This window comes from Passer domesticus, chromosome 1 (assembly GCF_036417665.1).
Source record: "Passer domesticus isolate bPasDom1 chromosome 1, bPasDom1.hap1, whole genome shotgun sequence".
Lineage (NCBI taxonomy): Eukaryota > Metazoa > Chordata > Aves > Passeriformes > Passeridae > Passer > Passer domesticus.
This window is the reverse complement of record NC_087474.1, coordinates 96459073-96484915: the sequence shown is the minus strand read 5'-3', so window position 1 is coordinate 96484915 and position 25843 is coordinate 96459073. Positions and strand designations below refer to the sequence as shown.

Here is a 25843-nt window from a genome sequence, read left to right as displayed (position 1 = left end):
CATTTTAACCAATCTCACTATGTTCATTATGATGAAATAACTATGTCAGTATTAAAATTCATCCTTTGCCAGTAACAAGTTGCAGAACTCCTGAATGCTCCCTAGGCTAAGGTTCACAATCTGTTTAAATTGGCCTTTCATTGCACAAGTAAACAGCTTTAATTATCTGGGCAAATAATCAAAGTATTCTTAGATCTGAGGCCGAGGTTATATTAATCATATCCTACCTCTAGAGAAGGTCCAATCCTATCAGGCACTTCATGAAAGAACAGAAGGGCTTACTCCATAATAACACTTATTAGCCTTCACAGTTTATGAAAATATTATGTGTGTCATAATGTCAGTTCTGTGAAGCTGGAACTTCTTAATATCAAATTACTGAGAGTCAGGAGTCAGTTTATACCATCCAGCAAAAAGAGCTGAATATATATGTGTGCCACTTGCATTTTTCGCAAATAAGAGCTGTCACTGAGCAAGGTGCCTACAATATATATGTCTACATGCACATCACATGCCAGAGGAAGGTAGAGCCTCAGTATAATTGGTTAAATAGCTTTGGACTTACCCTGAGTCATCTGGAAAAGAAAGAGGGCATTGCAGCACTGAGATTAATGGCTGGGACTAAAACCCCTTTCTCAATTCTCTCCCTTTGCCAGTAAATCTGCCCCAGAACTCATTTGCACAATACTTAAGCAGAGGAAATGACATTGGTCAACAGGTGCTATACCAGACCTGAGATTTATTGAGGACTACATTTATGGGTTTGCCTTGTCAAAGGCTTCCAAATACCTTATGCAGTGGCGTGTTTATTACATTACAAGTCTGATATAGCTTTCCAGTTACTTCTATTATGTGAACTCAGAGGAGAAATAAGGTAGAAGTAAATATAATGTCACTTTTCCAGATGAATTGTTCAAAATGCTAAACTTGCTACCTGAAATTTATGGCACTGGGAACTAAATTGCATGATGATATAAATTTGGCAACATGGGGTTTTTAACTTTACATATTGTGATACACTGCCTTGACAACATCCCTGTGGAGTTAAAACAATGACCAAGTTTTTATATTACTTGTAACAACTTTGAAAGGAAATTAAGTGAAATGTAAATTCGATGTGTTTGAATTAACTTGATTTATTAGGAGACACCTTTGTGATTGATAAAAAATGGCTGGGTGAAACCTCTGTTCCCCATCACAGTTTTTCTTGACATTTCCCTCAGAGACACCGTGGGGCAGTGATCCTTATTTCCTTTGCACTATATTTTTCAAAGGACTTGTACTTTTTGTTAGAGGAACATTTTAAAAGTATTTCAGAACACCACACAGGTGTTTCGATCTCATTGCTTTCAATTGTGGTGACAGATAATGTGGAGATGGGAACAAACATGGAGTTCAGAGGGTGTTGCCCAGTCCCAAGGATGCACATCTTTGCTGTGCTGAGCTCAGTAGTCCACTGCTTTTTTCTAGATTTTCAAATACTCTGTCCCCTTGTGTATAATGGAAGCATGCACAGACTGTGTTTCAAATCAGACCAAATGGGCCAGGTGTGTTTCTGATCCATGTGGCTGTTCATGAGCTACTTTCTGTTTGATGGACAGACAAATCTAACAAAGAGCACCCAGACACTTTTGGGCATCTGCTTTAGCAGATGGGCACCCAGACACCTTGGACATCTGGGTCTGGGAGTCTTATTCCCTCCCAGTGTGACCATCATGTGCCAGGAACCCAGTGGGATAACAGCTACTTTTGGGAAGTATAAGTAGAAAGAATCATGTGTAGTCAGTCTGTTTCTGCTTCTGTTTCCTTGTCCACCCCAGCCTACGGTCTACAGCAACTTATGGACACAGAATGATATCAGTCCCTTTCATACCACTGGGGCACTGGTTGGAAACAACCTGACTTGGGTTGCCAGGGATGCCTTATCCCCTCCTCCACTTCCCTTGGCTACATCCCCGTGGAAGTTTCACAGTAGTAATGGTTTCAGTCCAGAAATAAAAGTTAGTGAAGTTCTAAAATGTCAAATAATCTGTCCTGCCTTCTTGAGGTTTTCTCTGATTTTTTTCCTGGTAAATACTTTTTTTTTTGTTTTTAATAAACATGTGAATATATATTAAATATGAACCAGAAGACCCGTTCGTTTTGGACAGAAAAATCTTAAGATCTCACTCAAAGCCCCCAAACAGGCAGAGTGCATTTATTTAGATGAGGATTCTCTTACAACAGGCAATGTCTTAATAACTTAAGGTGTGTTATGTGGTTCATGATATTGCCTGGGTCCATGATATTGCTGGTGTTTCATAAAGCACCAGCAGTCACACAAGTCCATACAAATGCCCACTTAAATGTATTTTAACCCCCCCATCTTAGTTGATTTATATTCTCATGATTTCAAAAACCATCTCATGGCTAATTTGAATCACTTGGCATTTGAATGCACAGGGTTGGAATTTACTTGGGTCTTAAGCAAGGTGTCACACAAATCAAGAGAAGATACCTGGGAGTTAGACATAATTCTATTTCAGAATGATGAGAACATAGCTATTAAATTAGTACAAAGCGATGCCTATGTCAGACCTGGAAAACAACGACAGAAAATAGACTGTTTATTATTCATCTTCTGTCTTCTTCTAATGACTTTGCCCAGTATCAATCCCATATGAACCATGCTGTTACTTCTTAGTCTTAAACAGTGAACTGTCCTGAAGCAGAGGGAATAAAGAAATTGAGGCCATCTATATAATACATTTCAATAAAGCATGAAGGTGGTATTGGTTCTGTCACCTGAAGCTTAAAGTAGCTGGTTTCATCATAATTTGCGAGAATTTTGTTCTTGTTCTATTATTTCGCTGTATTTTATTTAAAAGAGAATGAATTGAAGATATTTTAAAATACATTGCCATTGTAGAAAAATGCAATTACATTTGCCTTCTGCTGATGTACTTCTGTATCAATGACAGAATTTGTCAGTTTTAAAGTAGGTTTTATTCTCTGTTTAAGGAGAGTGAGTATAGACTTTCTTTAAATCACCTATGGATCCTCCTCTTGTTCCCGTGTTTGTATGTCACCACCATAGGAAATTAGTCTCAGAACCAATGATGAAATGCCCATTTATTTCAGTGGAACATGCCTTGTCTGGGTTTAATGTTTGCTGCCTGACATGTCACAGGTGTCTGAGTTTTGCAAAATGAGAAAGTGGCGACTAAACTGATTATTTAGTTTGGGTAGTTTAAGCCTCTTGAGAAATGTCACAATGGGCCTCATTGAAAAAACTGATGAAATAAATGGCAAGACTCACATCTACCTCACATCAACAGATTTGAGCCTATCCCTCACATCTCTTAGTAGCTTCAGAAACAATACCAGATCCAAATTTACAAAATCTTGCATTTCAGAATCACTACAGTGCAGCTCCAGTTGCCTGTGTTGATTTGTTTCCTGTGGGGCATATGAGAAGTTGAATCAAGCTATTGCCATTATCTATTCCTGTAAATTATTGATATCTGAAATGCTGATGCTTCAGGCTGTGGTTACAGTAAGCATTAAAGCTTCCTGGAGTATTATTTTTCTTATTGGCTCTTGTCCTGTGTTCTGTCCTTGTTCACTTCCAGAAAAAGTAGTGATGAGCTGTGATTGACACATCATTCTTGCTTGTGTATATATTATTATTTGCATTCATTTCAGGAATGTCAGAGAAAATGCAATGCTAAATATTGATTTCAAGCAGGAAAAGCCAATGCTTTCTTTTAACCACAAACATCTCTTTAGCTACAGTTAAAGTGAAATTTGAAAGTGTGTGTGTTTACCTACCTGCACAAAGCCAGAAATGCTTTTCCTAGGGTTCAGCAGCAGCCTTCCCACTCTTTTCTGTTGGCCATAGAAAAGCAGCAGCTATGGCATTCAGAGATTAGTAGGTTTGAGCTGGATAACCATGCCTGAAAGGAAGGAGCTGGATTTTGTTTTGCTAGGAAGAGAATGGATGCTGCAGACCAGGAGGATGCACCCACTCACAAAAAAAGCAAACAAAGCAGAACAGTTATTTCAGAGCCTCTCTAAGACGTGTTGTGGACCTCATATGCCAACACCAGCACTCTGATAGAGTGCATCAGTACCCTTCCATGGTGTGAAATACTGCGTGTGCCGGAAAAACCTGAAAGCACAGTAGTAAATTATTATGTATAAAGCTTCTGGGACACATTACTCAACCCTGTTTTCACAAGAATTTTATTATCTCCTGTCAAGGAAAACATATTACAGAAATCAAGGGCTCTCTGTGTCTGCAAACCTCTTCCATAGATGTAAATACTGAAACTTTGGGGATTGTATAGGATACTAAGCAACCCATTTCACTGTTCATAGCAACAGTAATTAAGAGTGCTCAGATCTCAAAAGCTTTAGTTGATTTATTTGAGGTCATACTGAAGCCTGTAGGTGAATTGATCCATTATGTTTTTATGGGGCTAAAGCTGGTGTTAGGTTAGGCTGTGCTTTTCCTGGTAACCCATGCTTAGATGGCAGGGAGCACTGGCCCCCTCCCAGCAAAGCATTTAAACACAGTGTGGAATATGAGCATAAAATCCATAAAGACAGTGCTTGACTTAATAATTCCATGGGGATTCAGGTTACATGTGAGCTTTGCTGGAATGGGCATGTGATGGGATCTCTCTGCTTCTTGGTAACAAATGCAAGGAGAGATACTTGTCCTCCTAGGAGAAGGCATGAAATTGGCTGCAGAGTGCTGATAATCTCCCTGGAGGTTTCAAATGTTTCAGGGGTAGCATGTTGCCCATGTGCACTCCTGAAACACCAGCAATGTCTTTGCAAATACGGCATTACTGACTGTCTGAGGCTCTCCATATTTTCCTTGTTTGAAGCACACTGCTGCCAGGACAGTTTGGATCCTTCCCTTGGCATCACCCTGCCTCCTGCTCTCCTGTATCTCTGTGCCATCCATCCTGATCCAGAAACCCAGTGAGCTCTATGTGTGGGCTGTGGGGGAAGGGGAACATTGCTGTGGAAGTAACAACTCTTGACATTCAACTCAAGGAGTGGGAAATCTGTCACCACACCTTCTGCTAACCCAGAGAGAGCTCTGAGGCTTGAATTACACCCTCCGTCCTGAAAGCCAGGCTTAAGCGTCCCGCAGGAAGCTGACCTGGACTGCCCCATGGGCACTGTACAAGAGGATGTCTCGCAAGGCAACCATATGCTGAAGCTGATGTAGTGAGACAGGCTACTCACCAAGGAGAGCGGCAGATATCTTGAGTGATGTCTAACAGTAGCCAGATTTTAACTTATTAACCTTGCAGAACACTCATTAAGTCTTGTTTTGCTTTATCTGATGTGGTGGAGTTAGCTTTTAGCTAACACTGCTGATGCCAACTGTCTGTATATGCTAGTCTACTTTTTGACCACTATTTAAAATATTCCACACTGATCTTTTCCTTTTCTAACTTGCTCATCCTTGCTCCTGTATACAATTATTAAAAGAATTTCCTTCATCTTCTATTCATCTTTTCACTTACAAGAGCCAAATATACTTACAAGTATCTGAGTCTTTCAGCACTGAAAAGGGGGAAAAAGTGATTATTATTTACTGCTCTTCTGATATCAGAATTAAACTGTGCCTTGCCAGGCTTGCTTGGCTGGCACTAGGAAGATTAGTACACCCACATTTGGCTTACTCAAGTTACAGACTGTTTACGCTAACAATTTGGAGAAAATGACACCAGTGGTCTCCAAGAAGTGAAGTGCCAACACAACAGATTTTAAAATCTGCAAGAAATAAAAAAATGGGCCTCAGTAAGAAATGAAAGCCTTGCATGCTGGATTAATAAAGAAGAAACTCTTCATGGTATATAAAATACAATCTGTGTCCAGGACCTGCTTACTAATCCAAAGCTATACCGGAGCTAAAAAGTTTGGCTTTTTCCATTGCTAAATATCTGAGAAAGCCAGGCACACCAGTGTATTAAAATGTTCCTTAAAAATTGCATTTCCTTGCATATATAAAGGTATTTTTCCAATTAAATCTGCATTTAAATCCACATACTACAATTGCTTCTGTATACATTTAATTCACCTTGTGTAAAGAAATTCTTGCAAGATGATGGCCTGAAAGTATGTTTTTTACCCTTTTAGTTCTGACCTTGCATGAGGGAAGAATGGGATTTTCAATTGTGCTTAAGAAAGTGAGGTATGCAGTTCTCTTTGTTTCTCATATTGGGGGCCCAGTTCTTAAAGATATCTTAAAAATGCTGACCAGAATACTTCAAGAAGGAAAAGAGTGTCTACAGCTGCAAGCCTGACAACACACACAGTTTTTAGGGAAAGGTAAATGTACTGAAGGAACCATCAAGAGAAAAATGGCTTAACAGTTGCAACTGCAAGACAGAGTGTACTTGAGCAAACAGCATAATTGTACATGCCAAGTACTCCAGTGCAGAACATTTATTTCTATATCCATGTGGAGAGGGGAATGTGTAGCAAATGACTCACTACCCTCACTACCTTACAGTCCGCACACTGTGTTTTCTTGTAAATTACTGTGATTGTCAAATAATCTATATTATTTTTACATGAGAATACTACTTCAATAGGAGAATGTAAAGGACAATTATAGAATTAAAGATCTGCAGTAAGTTTTCATCAGTGGTCCAATGACCCCTTTATCAACAGTACCCATATCACCCATGTTTCAAAACAATTTTTTATTTATGGCACAATCTTTAGCCCATTGGAGCAGTGAAAAGATTTTCCCTGAGAACAGCATAGGCATGCTCAACTCCTAACCTTCCAAATCAGAGGCTGAGGTGTTTCCTAACAGACTTTCTAGGTGGGGTTCTTGAAATAACTTTACTCTTTTATAACTCTAAATTCTCTCCTCAAGAACCATGAAAACCATAGGATCATGCAATAACATGTTGTAGTCTTGCTTCCCAAATTTCTAAAAAAGTCATGGAAATTCACGTCTCTTCCAAAAGCCACTGAAAATTTTTCAACTGATCCAACCTGCACTGTCAGCAATTACAGCTTGAATGTTCTCAGGTGGAAACTTTCTCACAAAACCGTGTGACTGCCAGCTCTATCACAATCTCAGTCATTTCTGAAAACTGCCTTCAGTACCCCACCTCTGTGCTGACCTTAGAGCAACAGTGCAGCCCAAAGTGGCAAGTACAGCTCAGACAGAGCTACCTGGGGAAAGGGAGTCCTTAAAAAAGAAAAATGAAAGCAAATAAAACCAGTTGTCTCAATGATAATGGCACAAGCTGTGATGTTTGGTGAATACTGATCAGGTGGTATGGGATGCTAAGTATGGTCCCTAAAAATCTGTCTCTAATCTGAGCAGGTCTAGTAAATATCTGTAAAACATTGGCATTATATACAAAAGCTGTCAGAGAAGCTCAGCAGGGATATGTTGGTTGGAGTGAAGTCCTTAACCACAGTAAAGCACCATAGTAGACAATACTTCCCCGTAGTGCATTATCTATGACACCGTAATAGGTCATGACAAATGATCCTTAACAAGAAGCAGATATAAAAGCATAGGTCTCAGTCTCTCCCTCATGTGTTAAGGCTTTCAGGAATTTTATGGAAAGATTATTTCCAATAAACTTCAATTTGAACTTCAAAAAGAGATGCTCTTACTAATCCTCTTCTTGCTGACCCAGAAAACTCATGCTGTACTGGGGATGGATCTTCAGGCACTGACAGGCTGTTACTGTGACTTTACCTGCAGGAAACACTATCAGGAAACTCCATTATCTAAACATACGTGGTAGATATCCAAAGGATCTGGGGTGTGACTCTTCATGTTGGCACACCTGAGCAGGATGCAGAGTGCCCAGATGCTCTGACATCCACTGTGCAGCATAGAAAGTGCAAAGATGACAGAAAATGAACTCTGTTTTTTATTTAGCATCATCAAAAAGAAGATACTGGATGTCTTGAACCAGCAGTAGGCATACATACCTCTCTGTTTAAACAACACCAAAGTCAAAGAGAAAACACTGAGAGAAAAGCACACAGCCCCTTAATTTCAGCAGCATCTTACTGAAACACCAAGTTGGAGAACAGAATGAGGGCTGAATACGGAAAGAAGACACAACAAGAAGGAATGTAACATGTTTTGGGAATGACTTAAATACAACCTGTAAGATAAAGTAAAATGAAAGTGAAATAAAATCTTTAAGTGTATTTTTATTTGGAAAAATAGGAGCCTAAAGTCCTCGTTCTTCCCTTGATTTGAGTGCAGATCTTTGCATTGCAGTCACTATCAGTTAGCTTCACTAGCAAAAATAAAAATTGCTCTATTCCCATAATAGTCTGCTTGGGCTGGGCTACACTGCATGTCAACAAGACTCATTGACTTAGTTGCAGCTATAAATTTTGCTCAGTGTCACTGAGAACATAAATTGAAGATAATGGAAACTCTGTGGATATAACAAATATCCCAATTTATTCCACACAAGTTTAATTTCCTTGGTTGGAAACCACAGAAGCTGATTGAGTTTACACGACTGGGATTTAATACCAATAATATGAGAGCCCACAATATAGGAATTGAGAGAAAATAAACACAGATGTCTGCCATGCCATGTTTGGGGTTTATTTTACAAGTACATCAACTCTGAACTCCAGAGGAACAATCTTATTTAAATATGTAAATATGTGAGTGAGAAGGGATATTGGTAAATTTGGATAGAAGTTCTAAGGAAGAGCCTGTATAATTTACATCTTACGTCCCAAATTAAATTTGCTTCTTTTTTTTTTTTTTTAATCTGTCTTAGATTTATTTAAAGTTTGTTCTTTCCATTGGGTTTTACCCTTCCTTCTTCAGCTGTCTTTCGAACTTCCTTCCTGACCAATTACCAATCTCATAGCTAGCAGCCCTCCCACACCTTCATGGGTCTTGAAGAACTGCCTTAGTTTCTCTACCACTCTTTCAGTTCACTTAAGTTCACTTTTTCTACCACTCTTTCAGTTCACAGAAACTGTGTGCTCCCTCTAGAATCAAATCCTGACTACCAGCTGCCCTGACAGCTCTACCTGCAGCACACATTTGATACCTTTTGGCTTTCAATCAGCCATAAGATATAGTGACAAGATGTTTGAGCAGTGAGGATGATAATGGATCAAAACAAAATATGAATTCTTTGTCAGCATAATATGAAAGCAACAGTGATATTACCCTACACTGTCACTTTTATGAGTAAGAACTCATTACTCCCACAGATTTCCTTGCTTGATTATGGGTGCCACATTTTTGAAAGACAGACAAATTGAAAACAATTTAGAGATAGCAAAATATCAATAAAGAATAAAATAAGATTTTACAAGGTAAAAATCAGAGTTGGGCATGTCTGGTCAGGAAATTTGTTGATCAAAATATAATTTCTACATTAAGCATGTTACAGTCATGGTTGATTAATTTAGAGAGGAAGATAAGAAACCAAAGCTTCAAGCAGAGAGGGAAAATGTAACTTCAATATTAGGATAAACTTTCAGGAAAGACTGCATAATAGCTATCATTGCAGAAGCTCAAGGTCAGATGAGAGACCCTCATCTACTTAATATCAGTTAAGAAGAACTAAATTATATCTGCAGTTTAGGAGGATGACCCAAACTCCAGTCTTGTACCAAAAGGTTCTCATCAATAATCCTCATAAGTAACCTATCTTAAGCTTTTGTCTTAATATAAGACACAAGCTCTGTTTAGCATAGGATTAGGTATTAGGATCTGTAAGGCTTAAGAAATTAGAATATTCTCCCTATAACCTGTGCAAGAACCTGTGACATTCTGATAAATAGAAAGCTCCTAAACACTTTAAAAGAACATGCAGCAGTTAATGGACAGGACAAACAGCAATTTCTGAAGTGGCTTAATGGTGTTTAACTACAGACAGCCTTGTTGATAGATCACACCTGACCATCCTCTGAGCTTTTATAAAATGCAGATGCCTGAAAGAGCATTATACATGCTGGTGCTGTTATCCTTTACCTTTCCAGCTCTGTGCATCTGGCATTAAGTTTTGTGTTATTTGGATGAAATCGCTGCTCTGTCTTTCCTTAGCACACCAGCTGCCTATCTGGATATTTGGTTTACTGCTGGGATTCTATCCTCCTTCAGAAGGTAATAATTCTCCTCCCAAATATTTTTTCCTTGTTAATTATTGCCTGATTTCAACAGACTTACAAGAAAAGATGATAGTGTCTTTGTACATGACTTCAAGTTTTCTGATTCTGCTTGAGCTGTGTGATCTATGCTGTATGTTGCTGCCACAATTCTGAGTTTCAGATAAACTTTTAAAAGAGGAATAGACAAAAATGTGCTCTCATTGAAGTAAAATACATAGATAAAAATGTGATGCCACCATTTAAATACATGTAACAACTTAGAAGCACACAACAGAGGAATTGTTTAATAGCTTTTGCATAAATTATTGACAGGACTTCATATATCTCAGACAATGTTACCTCTGTACATTGAAAGCTTGTTTAAAAATATAAAAAAAAAAAAACAAAACAAAACAAAAACCCCCAAAAAAACCTCAACTAATGTAAACCAGCTGGGCTATGCTTTCATTTAAACTGCTGTGACCTTTTAGCTCATTAGCACAAAGTCTTCCTAGCCCTGAGGTTTATTTCTATCTGTCTTTCTGAAAAAGCAGAAGTCTGGCCCATGTCAAGTTAAAGCAAAAGGCCATATGCATCCTGAATGCTGTATAATGCTGTCCTAGTGTCCTTTCTTGCCATTATGGAAAACAAGTTTCTGTCTAGCTTTTTGCTTTATATAGGCTTGAAACCCTGAGTCATACAACAAATGGTGCTTCAGGTCTGTGTGGTAACAGCCAGCTACAGCAGAGTGGAAAATAAATCCTGTAAGGACAGTAGAGAATCACAAAATGTGAATGCCCCAAAGATGCTGTCATGGTTTGACCCTGGCACAATGCCAGGGCCCCCATGAAGGGTATATTTTCAAAATGGTGGCTGTGAGATGTGACCCGGGAACAGAACAAAGCAGGCTCTCATTCGGGGATGGAGGGGAAAAAAAACATAACACTTTATTTATTACAAATCTAGAAAGGAACACATACTAAACTAAGAATGAAAACCTTCCAAATACCTTCCTCCTCCCCCTCCCTTTTCTCCACAGATTCACTACCCCTCAAATTATCAACCCTCAAATCCATCAGGGAGAGAGGAGTCCCCCCTTGCCTCATGGGCCTCCCCCGGAAGCACAATTGAAACCTCCTGTGCTTCCGCGTCATCCATGGCCCCACCCAAAGAACATCGGCCCTCGTGACTTCTCCCCCCCATGTCCAGTGCTCTCGCCACTGGACACGGGCCAGGACTGCTTTTAGGGCTCCCCATTTAAAGATGCTCCACCCACTTCCAGAAGCAGCAGTCTCTCAACTTTGGGACACCAGTCCCCCCCAAATTTCACCCCCTGGGGCCGAGGGGCCTCATGAACAGAGATCTTCCTCTCCGTGGAGACAGAGGGCATCCCACACTCCCTTCAGCCGTCTCTGTTCACGCCGCTGCTTCACTCTTGACTCCCGGGTGTTGCCTCCCCCTAAATACAGTCTCTGGGTCACAGGGAAAAAACACGGGTCTGTCCATGGCTATACAAGAAAGAGTCCAGCCCAAGGCCACTCCATCTCTTCCACTCAGGATTCTTCTCTCTTCCAGCTTTCCTCACGCTTGCCCATCTCTCATCTCTCTCTCACCTCATCCTGATTCAGGAGGATTCAGTATTTGTAAGGTTTCTATTAGTCTACAAAGGGGTTAAAATTTTCTTCTGCCTGCCCAAGGACTCCCACAGCAGCTGGGCACCTCTCTCGCCGCATCCCCCGCTTCTGGCCGGCTGAGTTGCCAGCACAGTCTCTGTCCCTCTCTCCGGGGGGGCTGCCCAGACATCCCAAGTCTCTTCCACCCCTGCATGTTCTCCTCCACCTCTGCACCTTTTGGGGCTCCCGGCCTCCTCCCTGTCATGGCCTCCCCCTCCCCCACCCAGACGCAGCTGGGCAGGGGAGAGGCCAGACTCTACTCACCAACGCCGGATTCCCAAAGAGGAAGTTCTCTGGGAATCTCCTGCTTTTAACCCCCGTGTGTTCTCAGAGGCGTTGCCAATTTTGAATTTGGCCCCTGATTGGCCCGACTTAGACCTTTCCAAAAACACATTTCCGGGCCAAACCACGACAGATGCATAGGCCCCCTTCCACTGAATCCTCCTGACCTTTTGAATGAAGATAGGAGGGGCAGGAGCAAGATAGGTGATGCTGAGATTTGTGGTGAAGAGGAATGAATGTGGATTTTCCTAATCAGGTGGCTGTGTATTTCAGCTGCAGAGATTGTACGAACAAGCTGTTAAAGGTTACGCAAAAACTTTACCATTTTGCAAGTTTAAGTAGGGGTAAATATTTTGTGCTGAAGGAAGCATTTTTAGATTGCAAATGAATGGTTTGACTCTTAGTTGTGGGGTTGTGCATCACGTGCTCAGCCTTGTTGCTCCTCCAGCACTCTTCCTTCCCTTTTGGTGTTCAACCATCTTGTACGTAATGCTGTGTCAGAGTTCAGTGCTGTAGTGGAGGACATCTAGTTCTTTGCTGGTAAAACATGCTGCAGACCTGTAGATATACATCTATAAGTAAGGTAAAAACTTAGTGTGGTAGCAATTGCATGCAAACACAAGACTCAGACCAACTATTCTTTCTCCAGAGAGAAAAAGGCATTTTCTCTTCAAAGCTCTCAGAAATTTTCTGTTGGGTTTATAGGCTGAGATCTTTCCTTTTCCAATGCACTTTTATGAACTCCAAGGTCAAATCATGCAGGCTGAATTAGATAACAGTGTCTAGAGAGAGGATGACTCAGTTTATTTGGGTGGCACAATATGAGCTACTCACAGTCCCAAGAGTTTCTCTCAGCATGTCAGGGATTTGCAGGTGATATTTCTGCTTGTCTGTCTCCTCTTGTAGATTTTTGTACTGTTAAAAAAAAGATCATATTCACCTGGTTTATTAGAGAATCATTTGTGAGTTTTAAGGAATTGCTTATAATGAAGGGGAGAGGTGTCTGTATTCTGGAGATTTAGGATTTCTTTTATTTATTGTTGAATGTTTTATGTATATATTTGACACATAACCCAATATTTCAACAGCCTCATAGCATCTTTTGAGTAGTGAGACTGTGTGATGGAGACCTTGGAATGAATTCAGAGGTGGTGCCAGGTTGCAGGGCTGGATTGTACCTTGTATCAAGGCTCCCTTGGGTTCAGCCTTTCCAGGGAGGGGATGCAGCCCTGGTGGGTGCACAGCCACAGACAGCCTGTCCCACACCTCCAGCTCATGCTCCAGATTTGCCTGGCTGGTGGGACCTGCTAGGCTGCCTAGCTGCCAGAGAGCTTGAAAGGTTAGTGCACAAGAAGGCTGGCCTGCCTTCTTTGGGAGAGGTGGCACTTCCCTTCAGAAGGGGCTCAGCAGGAGCCACCTTAGATAATAAGTGTAGGCACACAGTTTGGGACAATTGGGATTGGGGCAGTGGGAGCCTCATCCCCAGTGGGTACAGCTGTGCAGGACAGGTGAGCAGCAATGAAGGCAATGGGACATGGAGCGCCAAGGTGTGCTGACCAATTCCAAAGGGCACAGAGGGCACACAGGTGTAAGGCATGTGAGAAGAAGGGTATAGAAGATTGCCCTGAAGAGCAATAAAGAGGAGATGTTCAAAGCATTCTGAATTTGTATGATGATACTTAGTGTATGGTGGTCATCTTGACTGTGACATGTGCTGCAGAACATGCTGTGAAAAATAAGCACATCAACTACATTTGCTGTAAGTAATGTCTCCTTTAAAAAGTTTGTAATCTGCATTGAGTGGCTAAGATATTCACTTTTAGGAGACAGACATGAGTTTTTTAGGTTTTTTGTGGCCTGTTGTTGTTAAATGTAGAGCAGAATTCAGCTGCCTTCTTGCTTAGGACAGCCTACAACTTTTTTTTTCTGCTGAACCTAATGTACTTGTGGAAGCTTGCTGACGTTTTTGTTAGGAGACAAGCATCCCAATAAATAATGTGAAGAGTTGCTCTATGATAGACTGAGTCACTGTTTTCTGAAATAGGACAAAGGTCATCTAATTTATATGCTTGATCTTCCATCTGGATGTCTCTAAAACCCTTTAAAATTTAAACTGTAGGAGAAAATATGCCTGATCTTGGGTCAGTTCTGAGCAGAGTTTTGATTCCTGGGATTGGTTGTGCTGTTAAAAAGAGCAATGGGTGTTTGTGGTTTTTTTGTTTGTTTGTTTTTTTAATGGCTGGATCAGAAGAAGTGAAAGGGGGTGGAAAATAGGACAAGAGCTTATTTCACTTTTTTGAAATCAAGAAATGTGTATCTGTTGATTTGTATTCACAAGTTATCTAGCCAAGAAAAGAGAAAGCCTGGTAATTGAATAGTTTATTTTCACCAGCTTATCAATGAGTCTTCAAATCCCTTTTTCTGCTACTGACAGTATTTTTTCTTGTGCCTGTAGTATGGTTTCCCTTGTGAGTTAGAGTTTCAGCCTGGCTTAAAATTTTTCGGAGTCATCAGTTACACATCCTCTAGCTCATATATTTATTGTGGCCCTGTGACTACCTCTGTCTAAAACGGTTTTAGAATTAGTTTTTTGTCAAAGGAATCATTAATTAAAATTTCTCCAGACCCTTTCCTCAGAAACTTTTAGCCTGTCCTGAATTTTTTGCAGGAACTTCTGTGATCTTGATAGGTTTATTATGAGGAGCTACTGGTTTGGCTGGTTTTTTTAAAAAAAAACCACAACAACCCACAAGTTTCATGAGCTTTGGAAATTTTGTGTTTGAAAAGGACATAAATAGTCTGCTGTGGTCACAATATTCAAGGCTCTTTCCACTTCACATCCTTCATATCTGACTCCCATAGGGGTTTTCTAAATTTTGATATATTTTTCTTTTGGAATTGAAACCTACAAAATAAAGTGTCCTTTTTCCCATATTAGTCAACTCTGTTGTGCTTTGTCTTCCTATTGAAGAATTTATTTGTCCCTTTTGTTTCCCTGCTGCTTGTTTGTATATTTAGGAATCCTAATTTGAAACTTATTAACATGCATTTTGAAAAAAATATTTTACTTATAATATTGTGAAAATCAAACTGAAAGAACCATTACTGTGAAATTAGCAGGTTGGGCAATGTTAATAATGGGTGTGCTACATTAACAGGAATTTATGCAGTGATATTTTATTGCTTTCTAGATCTTCCATGGAAAACTTTTGTTCATTTCTGGCAAGCAATTTTCCCAGTTTTAGGTCATTTTGAGGGTGGTGTTCAAGTTACAGAAAAACCTGCACTTTTCTGAACTCTTTAGAAGGTAATAAGAGAACTAAGTTTTCACTTCCAGAAGAAAGTCAAAAAACCTGATAGACAAGAGCTTTGAGTGATGATGGCTGTCCTATCAGGTTGACTTCATAGCTTTCTGATCTGTGCAGTATGGTCAACTTCTCTCTACAGGAAACATGGAGGGATGAAACTTCTACAATTTTTGCTTTAACTCCCAATTAAATGACTATAAAAATATCACACAACACCTGAGAATGCCAGGTGTGGAACAGATACTATAAAATGTGCACAAAATATAAGATGACCCAGGAATTTTATGCCTAATTGAAATAAGAAGACCTCTAGGTTCTTTTTTTCCTCCATTTTCTTACTACAGGAACTAAACAAAGTGCATTTACTGGAATGTGTGTCTGATGTATTTACAATCAAAACCTAGGAACTCATCTCTTAAAAAAAGGGAAGGTGGGGAGAAATCTCTGCTAAATCACTGTTTTAGTGGCTTACCTGTCAGCTCTGTGGCTCTTCTCTGCTTCTTTCTTTCCTTGACTTACTGAAGAAACGGATGCTCCATGATGGCTCATTCCTTGTGCTGGCAATACAAACTTTATCATGGAACTTAAACAAGTACTCTTTCTGTGTTTTAGCAGGGGTAAGGTTTGCCTCAAGGCTTATAAACCAAATTGACATCTCTCTCCCTTACAAAATGAGTTGTAGTTTTAAAATTGGATTTCTTTTACTGATGTGGTTAAAAATGTCATTCTCAAAACTTGAACAGATAAACTGTGTTTAAAATAAATTGCAAATACAGAAAACATAAGCTAAATTAAATGTACTGCCCACTTTACCTGTGAATACAATAGTCTTCTGGAAACTATTTTAAAATCTAGGTTAGGATTATGTTAGATTTTCTTCACTATAATTGTCCAAGTAATGCTTCTGAATAGAAGTGGTATCCAATTATGAAGCAGCCTATGGCAATTTGCATCATGGAACTCAAAACATTTATAATCTGGAAGAAGGAAATGAGAAAAATATCAGGAGTTTCTTCTTAAATACTGAATTTTGAAGTATATACCATTAGCAATTTCCAAAACTGCAGAGTAGAATAAAAACAGGTTTTAAACAAACTGATTTATTATGCCAACAATACATCTGACCTAGTTTTAGAAATTTTCCTTTTTTTTTTTTTTTTAATAGTTCTGCACTGTCAGAATACCAGCACAAGCCAGTAAAATGATTAAAGCATTCTCTCTAAATTTCTGAGGATGACGGAAGTATACCACAGCTGTGATGGACAGGAATGATTTGTGCCAGCTGTGATAAGCTTGATGTGAAACTGGCAGGCCACACTTTCACTGGTTGAAATAAACCAAAAAAATATCTTTGACAATACTAGTGTGGTCCTGAATGAAAGAAAAGGATGTTTTTTCATATCTCTGTAAAAAAAGAATATTTTCTATGAAAACTAGCAAAGAAATGTATCTAAAAAAAAGGCAAAAAACCCCAAAACTTTGGCATTGAGTCTTTAAAAATTAAGATTCCTTTCTCTCATGCCATGCAGACATTTTATACACTGAGAAAAATCTTTTCTTTCCTGTTATTGGCAGAGCTGCTGTACTGTGTAACACCATCTTTTAATGCCTTTTGGTCCTCTTGGTAAGCTTAGAACTCTTTTTTTGAGGGGTCCAGAATGCAGTGCAAACAAAAGGATGCACTATAATCTTATGAGAAAATGAAACTGAGAATGAACCAAAACAGATTATTGGTGTTTGTACTGCTTTGTATGTTTAGTGCAACCTTAAGCAGTTTATGCTACTGAATACTACAATACTGAATTTCAGTGATAGTTTGCATCTGTGTTACATTGCTTTAAAAATTGATTTGGTCGGTTGCATAAGCAGTCAAGACATGGACTAACAAAATAAATAACCGGGGATATATGTTCCATAGACTTTTTTTTCCCCTTGAAGTGAGTTAATTGAAAACAGTATATAGGTATTGACTGGGACACCTGGCCACTATATGTTTTAACAGAACCCATAAAACCAATCATGATTAAGTTGAAAAGATCAATATGAAATTTACTAAAGCTCTGTTAAACTTTAAGCAGTTAAAATCAATAGATAGCCTACAGCAAACAGATACAGAGTGGCCCTTGATTGCCAACAGAGTTAAACATCTCCTTGTAAAGAGGTGGGGGGTGGTGGTGGAATAGAAATCTCTTGTACGTCAGCAGAATTGTCAGTGTCATTGCTCCTCTTAGAAGGAAATGCTTTTGGGAACTGCTACGCTGACCTGGTTTTACAACAAAACCATATACAGAACTGTGGGCATCACCTCTATTTTTGGATTCAACCCCGAATGTTTCATCCTGCCCACTACTTGGTGTTCACAAAGCTACAGGTCCTCTCACACTGTGGCTGCAGGTCTCTGCTCAGCTCCACCAGGCCTCACTTCTGGGTCTTTAAGCCTAACCATATCCCAAAGTGAAATGCCACCAGAATTTGAGAAGGCTTCAACTTGGATTTAAACATATTAACTAAAGCACTTATCTATGAATTGTGCTGGTTTTTTGTTCTTGTTATTTTTTGTTGGTTTCTTGTTTTACTTTTTTGTTTGTTTTTTTAAGCTTTAATTATTTACTTCCAGACTTTTTTTTAATGCTTAAAGCCCTAAACACTTGGAAATGCTCACAGAATGAATAAAGCACTGTTAAAGTTGCACTTTTTTGTATATTGCCAGCTGCTGTACCAAGGCAGTGGTGAAAGGTGCTGTGTGCCTATACCTAGTTTTAGACTACGGTGGATGCCTGTAATGCTGCATGTCTCATCCCAGGATTCACTGTGATATGCAAAGAACATTCTGAACTCTGTGCTGCCACTGTTACACCAATGTTGCTGCCTGAGCTCCTTAGGTTTTGGTTGGGTTGGTATAAAAGGCTTGCAGGAATTTCTTCCATAGGTTGCAAACTGAATATGTCCATAGTAGCAATTTAAGCTTACACTGATTACACCCATAAATCATAATTTGTGATTATTATTATGGTTCCATAATCACAAATGTTGTATTTGTTGCCTTTTTTTTCAGCATTAGCATTTTCCATGTTTCTAGATGTCTGTTGGTTAAGAAACTGCCAACCAACTGGTTCTGTAATTGTGAAAGGTAGGCTTGGCCTAAAGCAATAAATATTGGAGTCCCTGGTTCTAAAATTTACTCAGTGTTGGTGGACCCTCTGATCTTCATGGAGACTTGCATGTTTTCCTGTGAATACTGATCTGTGTGCAGGGTAAAGGGATTAATATAATACTGAGGCTTTGGCTGGATCTATACAACACAGAAGGAGAATGAGAAGCAAGAGATGCAGTGCCTGAAATAGGTACAGTGATGATTCTGTTCATCACTGAGGAACATCTAACTCCAGATGGATGAAATAATGCATTCAGAGAATTGGACATTTACAGCTAGAAGGGCAATTCAGATTGGCACAGCCAAACCAAGGGTGCAGTGCTCCTGCTTGGTGTCATTTGCCATGCTGAATAGCTTTGTAATTCAAGCAAATACTATGTGTAAGAATAAAGGTGGTTTCACTTGGGGCCAGCAACATTTTATGGGTTATTTTTTCTTTTAATGTTAGGTGAGTGAAGTTAAGGATACGTGTTGTCTTATATCTGGTTGGAAAAGATGGATTTGTATAATTTGTTAGTCATCTTTCTAGAGCTTCTTTCCCAGCATGTCCCTAGAAATGTACACACATCATTTGTAACACAAATACTGTTCTTTTATGTTGTATTCCTGAATGCAGCACAAACTTTTCAACAATGAAGATACCATGGGTTGTAACAAAGCAATAGGACCATTCTTTCTCCCTCAGTGCTGGGCCTTACAGTAACTGAGAGAGAAATTTCTATTCCCAGATGTATATTAAATCTTTATTATAAAAACATTTTTTCTGGTTAGTTACAATTTAGCTCTAAAACAAAGCCCTGACACTAATCACTTTAACAAATTCTTTTTCTAGGGCTTCAGTCAACTCCCTTTGAAGTCAGTGGAAGTCTTTGAATTTACTGAGAGTTAGTAGAGGCCCCCACATTATAAGCAGCACTTGGTTGATTGGATTTTTTTTAAAAGCCACTTATAATAACTGCACTTACACACAGCACTAAAACTTTCAAATAACAGCCTTCTAATAAAATCTAAATTTCTAAAACATGTGAGCCTAATTATTATTCATCTGTGCTTGCATGCTCTGCTACCTCTTGCAAAGCTTTCTGCCTCATATATCATGTTGTAATTAGTAAAGTGGGAAAACACATTCATCTCTTCTTCAAAGAAAAAAATCACACTTTAATCTTAAGTACATCATAATTGGCAAGAGAAAAAAAGAGCGGGGGAGGTATCTGAAGAGTACCTCAAGGATTTTGCATGGCCTATCTTTTTATTAGAGAATTATTTCTGTATAGCTTTTATTTCTTTATTATTACTGGCTAGAAAAAATAAGGGAAGAGAGTCACAAAGAAAGAAGCATGTGGACAGTTATGAGGAAGCATCAAACCAAGAAGAAACACCCTGTATTTCGGAAACCTTCTCTCCTTCCCCTTTTGGAACAAAACCCTGAGAGTTGTTCAAAAATAGTAATGCCACTTATCTTACTCATTGGACTTAACAGAGCCAACAGGCTGAGGTAGCAGCTTATGGAACCCTGCAGAACAGGCAAAAAAAATTTCTAAATTTTAATTCAGATAGTGAGGATTCATAGCGGTCCATGGGCTATTCTGAGAGTATGCAGAAGTCCAGTGGTCTAATATTTGGGAATTCCTGGTTAAAATTCCTTGCTTCTTTGTGAAAACAGCCAGTAAGACAAAAATTAAATACATATTTTTGCAGCAATGAAACTGTGGGATGAACAAATCTGCCTCTGTAATAAGCTTGGATATGGTCAGTTATTCCAATAGATAAATAATTTGGGGCTAACATTTGATGTTGTTAATTTCTCTTTCAGTACTGTCAAATGATCAGTGTTCTAAATATTCAGCTGGGCTAAATATTTAACAATAGGAGCAATGGGGATATATATTTTTAAATAGTGTGAAATGAATGAAAGGTTAAAAATTACTAAAATGGGAGTAAAGAATTGATAGGGTATGCTTCCCTGGAGTCAGTTTACTGAGGATCCCAGAATACTTTAAGCAAACTTTGTCTGAAGTTCACATATTCTTTAAACATTATAACGTGCTATTTAGAAAAAATAGGCCTGGGAGCCCAGTTTAGGACCAATGTTTTTGTTTCAAGCGTCTTGCCCAGACTTATGGTTTAACCAATGGGGGCTCCTGGGACAAGGGAAGAGATGAGAGTTTTGACTCTATGTTTCAGAAGGCTGATTTATTATATTATGATATATATTATATTAAAATTATATACTAAAAGAATAGGGAGAAAAGGATCCTTCAGAAGGCTAGAAAGAACAGGATAGGAATGATAACAAAAGCTCATGACTCAGACTCCGATGCAGCTGCATCTTTGGTTATTAATTAGAAACAACTAACATGTACCAATCACAGATGCACTTGTTGCATTCTACAGCAGCAGATAATTATTGTTTACATTTCTTTCCTGAGGCTCTTCAGCTAGAATAAGAGAAAAATCCCAGGAAAGGATTTTTTTTAATAAAATATCATAGCTACACAGACTTAAACATAAAGTAGTCCCAGATGAAAGCAAGATTTCAGATTTTTTTGTCTTCCCCTCCCATCATATCAAATCCTGGAACCCAAAGGTTATGGTGTAATGTAAAATAGTACCTGTCTGTGGTTACTGAGGTTTATTCTGGGCTTTTGAAAAACTCTGACTGCAAGAGACAGCTAAATGTATCTTTAGTACAGTAAATGAACTGCCTTTTTAATGTTGCAGTGAATTGAAAAAGCCCCCTTCAATTTCTTATATTTTAGCTCTCCAAGTCGGCAATTATAGCAAACTTCCATCCCTTATGGGTCTGGCAGAGTGTTCTCAAACTTTTAATCTTCCATCATCTTTAAATAAAAAATAAAACATTTGCAGTCAGGTTCTGGAAATAAGCCAGTTTCCACTTAAATCGTCTATGGAGCAGAAAGAATTGGGCAGAAACTTACCCAGAGGAAAAGCTTCAGCAGATGGGTCCCAAGGAACTTGGGACTTGTTTGCTCATCCTCTCTGCATGTTTAGTGTATCGTAATCACAACATTGTGCTTTTAGGATTGATTCTCCACCCTGGAGTTAGAACATGTTTTTGTAAATACTTTGTTTAGGCATCATGACTTTGGGTAAGCTACCCAAGTGTTTTGCAGCCTGTGTGGAAGTGGTGGGCGACACATTTTTCTGTACCAGAGGGCACTCAGCTCTGAAGGACCTAGGATATGGCAGCTATTGGCTGTGCACTGAGGCTGGCAGAAAACCCCTCTGCCTGACCTCTGAATATCAGAGCTCTCTTTTGTCTGGTTTCCTTTATCTGCACTGAGCTGAATAACTCGTGTTTGATGAAAGATACGTAGGTGCTTTGTTGAGCAGCAGGCTGGAGCTCGCTCACCCCATGCTTTGAAATTGTTGTAGGTGACTCTGCCTCGTAGGAGCAGGGAGCTGAGGTGTTCTTTAGGGCAGCAGCAGATAGGGTGGGGGTGGCCTGTGTGCTCTCCAGAGGGTGGTGGGCACTGCAGGGTCTCCAGGCATTTCCTCTGAGCAGCTCAGTTCTGCCTGACAGTGATGAAAAGAGAGGGGGGGAAGTCACATCTCCTTGAAACTTGTTCCAATAGTTGACCAATTTTCAAACATCTTGGTTCAAATACAAATTTGTTGAGTATCATCTTTCAGGTATTAGCAGAACTACCACCTAAACCTTTGTTTTTTCCCTGCAAAGGAGATAAGATTTTTATGAAGCCATGTCTCATGCTACTTTCTGATAGTATAAGCTGATAGAGGTCTTTCACTGAATTACATGTTTTCTGGACTTTCAGTATTTTTTCCTTATTTGTCCTTCTACATTTTTCATTATGCTTTTTTAGAATTGAAGAAAATTTTAGTTCAGGAAATTCAAATTTTCTGGTTGTAATTCAATATACACTATGTGCTACAGTCAGGAATGTAGCTGCCAGAAAAGAAACATAAGAAGGTACACGTGACAATATGGATCACTGTTTTTCCTGCCTTACCACTCTTTGCTATCTTCATGATAGGTAACTTGCTTTGATCATATATCCGTTGTCCAAATGCTAAATTATACTGCTGCACACACAGCTTTTAGTTCTTGGCTCGATGAATCTTGGTTACCAGGTTTACCCTTTTAACAAAATGAGTCTTGTTGCATATGAATATACTCATTCAGTAAAATAAAATGAGTCAGTAAGTTTTAGCTCATTAGGCAAAATGATGCATAAATGAATAAAAATACCCCATTTGCTGCTATAAATATGTTACGGGGAGTAAATGTTAAATTGGAGCTAACATTTAATAACAGTAACATATTTTTTTTTAAACCTTACAGTATAAACATATGATATACAAAATGAGCAACTTGGATTTTAGTCCATCATGGGGTGTAGAAATATAAAGCTATGTTAACAATGTACAGAGGCTAGAAATATGCAGATGATACCTCTGCTTCAAAAACACAAGGTACTTTCCAGCAATTTATAGTACATAACTTTTCCTAGATAATTAAAATATTTTTAAAACATTTTCAGAAAGTAAAATGCTGAATGAACCCCAAGCTGAATCCTTCACTCAGCTGGCTTGAATCTGTCTTTTCAGAATGTTTTAGGGGTTTACAACCACTGTAAATCTACCATTATTGTTTAGGCTAAAACTGTGGTGGTTCCAGCTTCTTCAGTCTTGGGGCTTCTCCATGTGGGTTTCAAACAGTGGTAGAATTCAACAGTCTTGGCATGCAAACCTGGAAAGCCTTGAAAATGGCATCTAGGATCAGATGGGGTAGTGGGTGTGGATAGCCTTGACCTGACCATGGCTGCAGAAGAAAAACCTAAATTCTTGGTAACTTTTTTACTGGAGTACAGGTTTACTGAACGGAGTAATTTCCTAGCAGTGAGTATGGATGTTGTTTTTGTATGAGGGAAACGTTCAAGTTTCATCAGATATTAAGTCCCTACCCAGTGCTGTGAGCTCAAGGAGTACAGAAACTGGAGCTGTTATGAGTGCAGCCCCCAGCTTCACAACTTTGTCTGTGGTATTTCAGACAATTTTTAGATTACAAGAGTTATCATGAAAGTGATCTGAAAGCCACAAAACAATTCAGCACCCGTGCTATTGATTTGATTAGAGTTAATTTATCCCATGTTTAAAAAAAAAAAAAAAAAACAGCAAATATTTGGAAATTGAAACAAATATTAACATAAATTGCAATGGCATGCTAATTTTCATTGTGGGAAGTAGCAGATATATTGTTGAATTATTCTATTTTTTTAGGGATGGATAACATTTTTGTAAGGTGATAACACAGACATGTAACTGAACTCATAATAAAGCTCAGTGATCTTCACTTAAATCTTGACTGAGATGTCCCATCTTCTCTCCCTGTACATCTACTAATGAGTTTACCTTCTAAAAATTATTTTCCCCATCCTACTTGTGTCTGAACAAGGCTTTAAAGTTAGGCTGGTAGTTCACATAGGCTGGTAGTTACCACTAGTTAGAGCTCCAAGGCCTGGAATCAGCCTAATTCCTGAAGCACGCATATTTCTCCATATTTGCTACTGGACATGGAAACCAAACACCTCAGCAGTTAAATTTGCATCAAGATGCCCACACCAGGCTGCTAAGCACCTGTGATGTCCGAGTGGGAGCCCGGCTGCCGACAGGAGCCTTGCACAAAGCCCAGCAAGGGCTCCCATGTGAAATGTTCACCCACAAGACAATCAAAAAATCTCCTGTGCTGCCCTGCTTTTTAACCTCCCTTTGGGGTGTGAATCCAAGACAAACATCTATTTACACCCCAATCATATGGCTACAGTGCTCGAACAAGACCCTGGTGACTTGGTCTCTCCTACTGACTTGGTCATTCTCATTTTAAGCAAAGCTCAAATTCCCTGGTCAGATGCCAGGAGACTCGATCTACTCCACCACCCAAAGCAGAATTAGTTTCCTTTTTCCTACTCCAGCTCATCAGCATGGTGTATGAATTTGGAAGACTTCTACACTGAGGACTGAGAGTGCAAACTCTGTGCTCTCCCTGTTTCTTCGTGGTTAAAGAACTCCTCTGAATTTCAGTGCCTAGGGTGAAGACTGCTCCAAAGGCTCCCTCAGGCCAGCCATAAACACAGGCCGGGTGTTTAAAAATAGGCTGGGGTCAGCTGTGCCCCAAAAGTGTGCAGAGAAAGCCCAGAAATTATTATTCAGGGTCCAATCTCATGTCCTTTACTGTGGAAATCCTAAGGATACTTGACTTTATAGTAGAAGCGGTGGCTTGGACCAGAAACACCGAAGGTAAAATTGTAACTTTAGATCATTCCCATAGGTCTGTCTAACATAATGGTCCCAAAGGCAGGAGTATCTAGTAAATCTGTCCCTTTCAATCCAAAAAGTCTCATTATACAGAGAGCAAGATGAGATGCTACTTTTCAGATGACTGACAGATCATTATAGTTTTTGAAACCTAGAGTTTTAGTAACCTATCCTTTTTTAGTCAATAACAGTGGTGCCCCCTCATTCCCAAGTTGCTTCCTAGAGTTCAGATTTGTTTTAGTGAGACATAAATCAGTTGTAATATTTTTTTTTGTCTCTCAGTGAATTTCTGTCACTGAAAAGGATGATAAATTATTATTTGTTGACAATAGAAAATTATGAAAGTGCTAATCAGATCCCACATTCTGGGCTCAATACTGAATTTCTTACTAGACTCTTCTACACCCCTGTGCATTGCCAGCTCTCTTTTATCCCAGACATCACTTGAACATACAACAACCAGTATCCCAGTAAATTCATGTAATATGGTTTCTGGCATGTTGTTCCTTCTGAAATCAACATTCTTCCCCCTAATACAAACCTTCATGGAATGGGGCATCACATTTTTGAAGGCTTAATGTAGCTAGAAAGATACAATCCCCTTACTGATGTTGGAATAGCCAGGAGAGAAATACTGTTGCTACATGTGTAGACTGCCAGCAGGTGAGTCAGGGTCCTTGCTAGTGTCCTGCTTCCCATGCTTCTGTCTACTTTAGTTTGTCCAATATTTTTTTGCTTATCTCTCTTGCTTACTTTTCTCTCAATGTATTCCCCAAGTCATTAAAGACCCCCCAGATCTCCCAGTAGAAGAGTTCTCCCATCCCTCCCTTCACACCTTCTGGATTCTGTCTGTCCATGCTGATACTGTGGCACTCAGCCAGCTCTGCCCTTCCCCGCTGCTCATTCTCCTGATTGTAGCAATGTGGAAAAGCGTAGGTGTGCATCCATGAAAATCCCTCCTAATGCCCATGTCTAGGGAAGCGATATGCAAGTTCCCTGTCCATGGAACTTGG

General features: G+C 39.3%; 1 protein-coding gene across 1 annotated transcript in view; it reads left to right on the top strand.

Annotated features, from left to right (window-relative positions):
- Positions 1–9990: 9990 nt before the first annotated feature.
- Positions 9991–25843, top strand: part of MOCOS (molybdenum cofactor sulfurase) — a 261142-nt gene continuing 245289 nt past the window's right edge. The window contains exon 1 of the mRNA XM_064430118.1: positions 9991–10132. Within this exon, the coding sequence (XP_064286188.1) occupies positions 10045–10132 (88 nt within the window). The 5' untranslated portion in view covers positions 9991–10044. The remainder of the gene's footprint in view (positions 10133–25843) is intronic.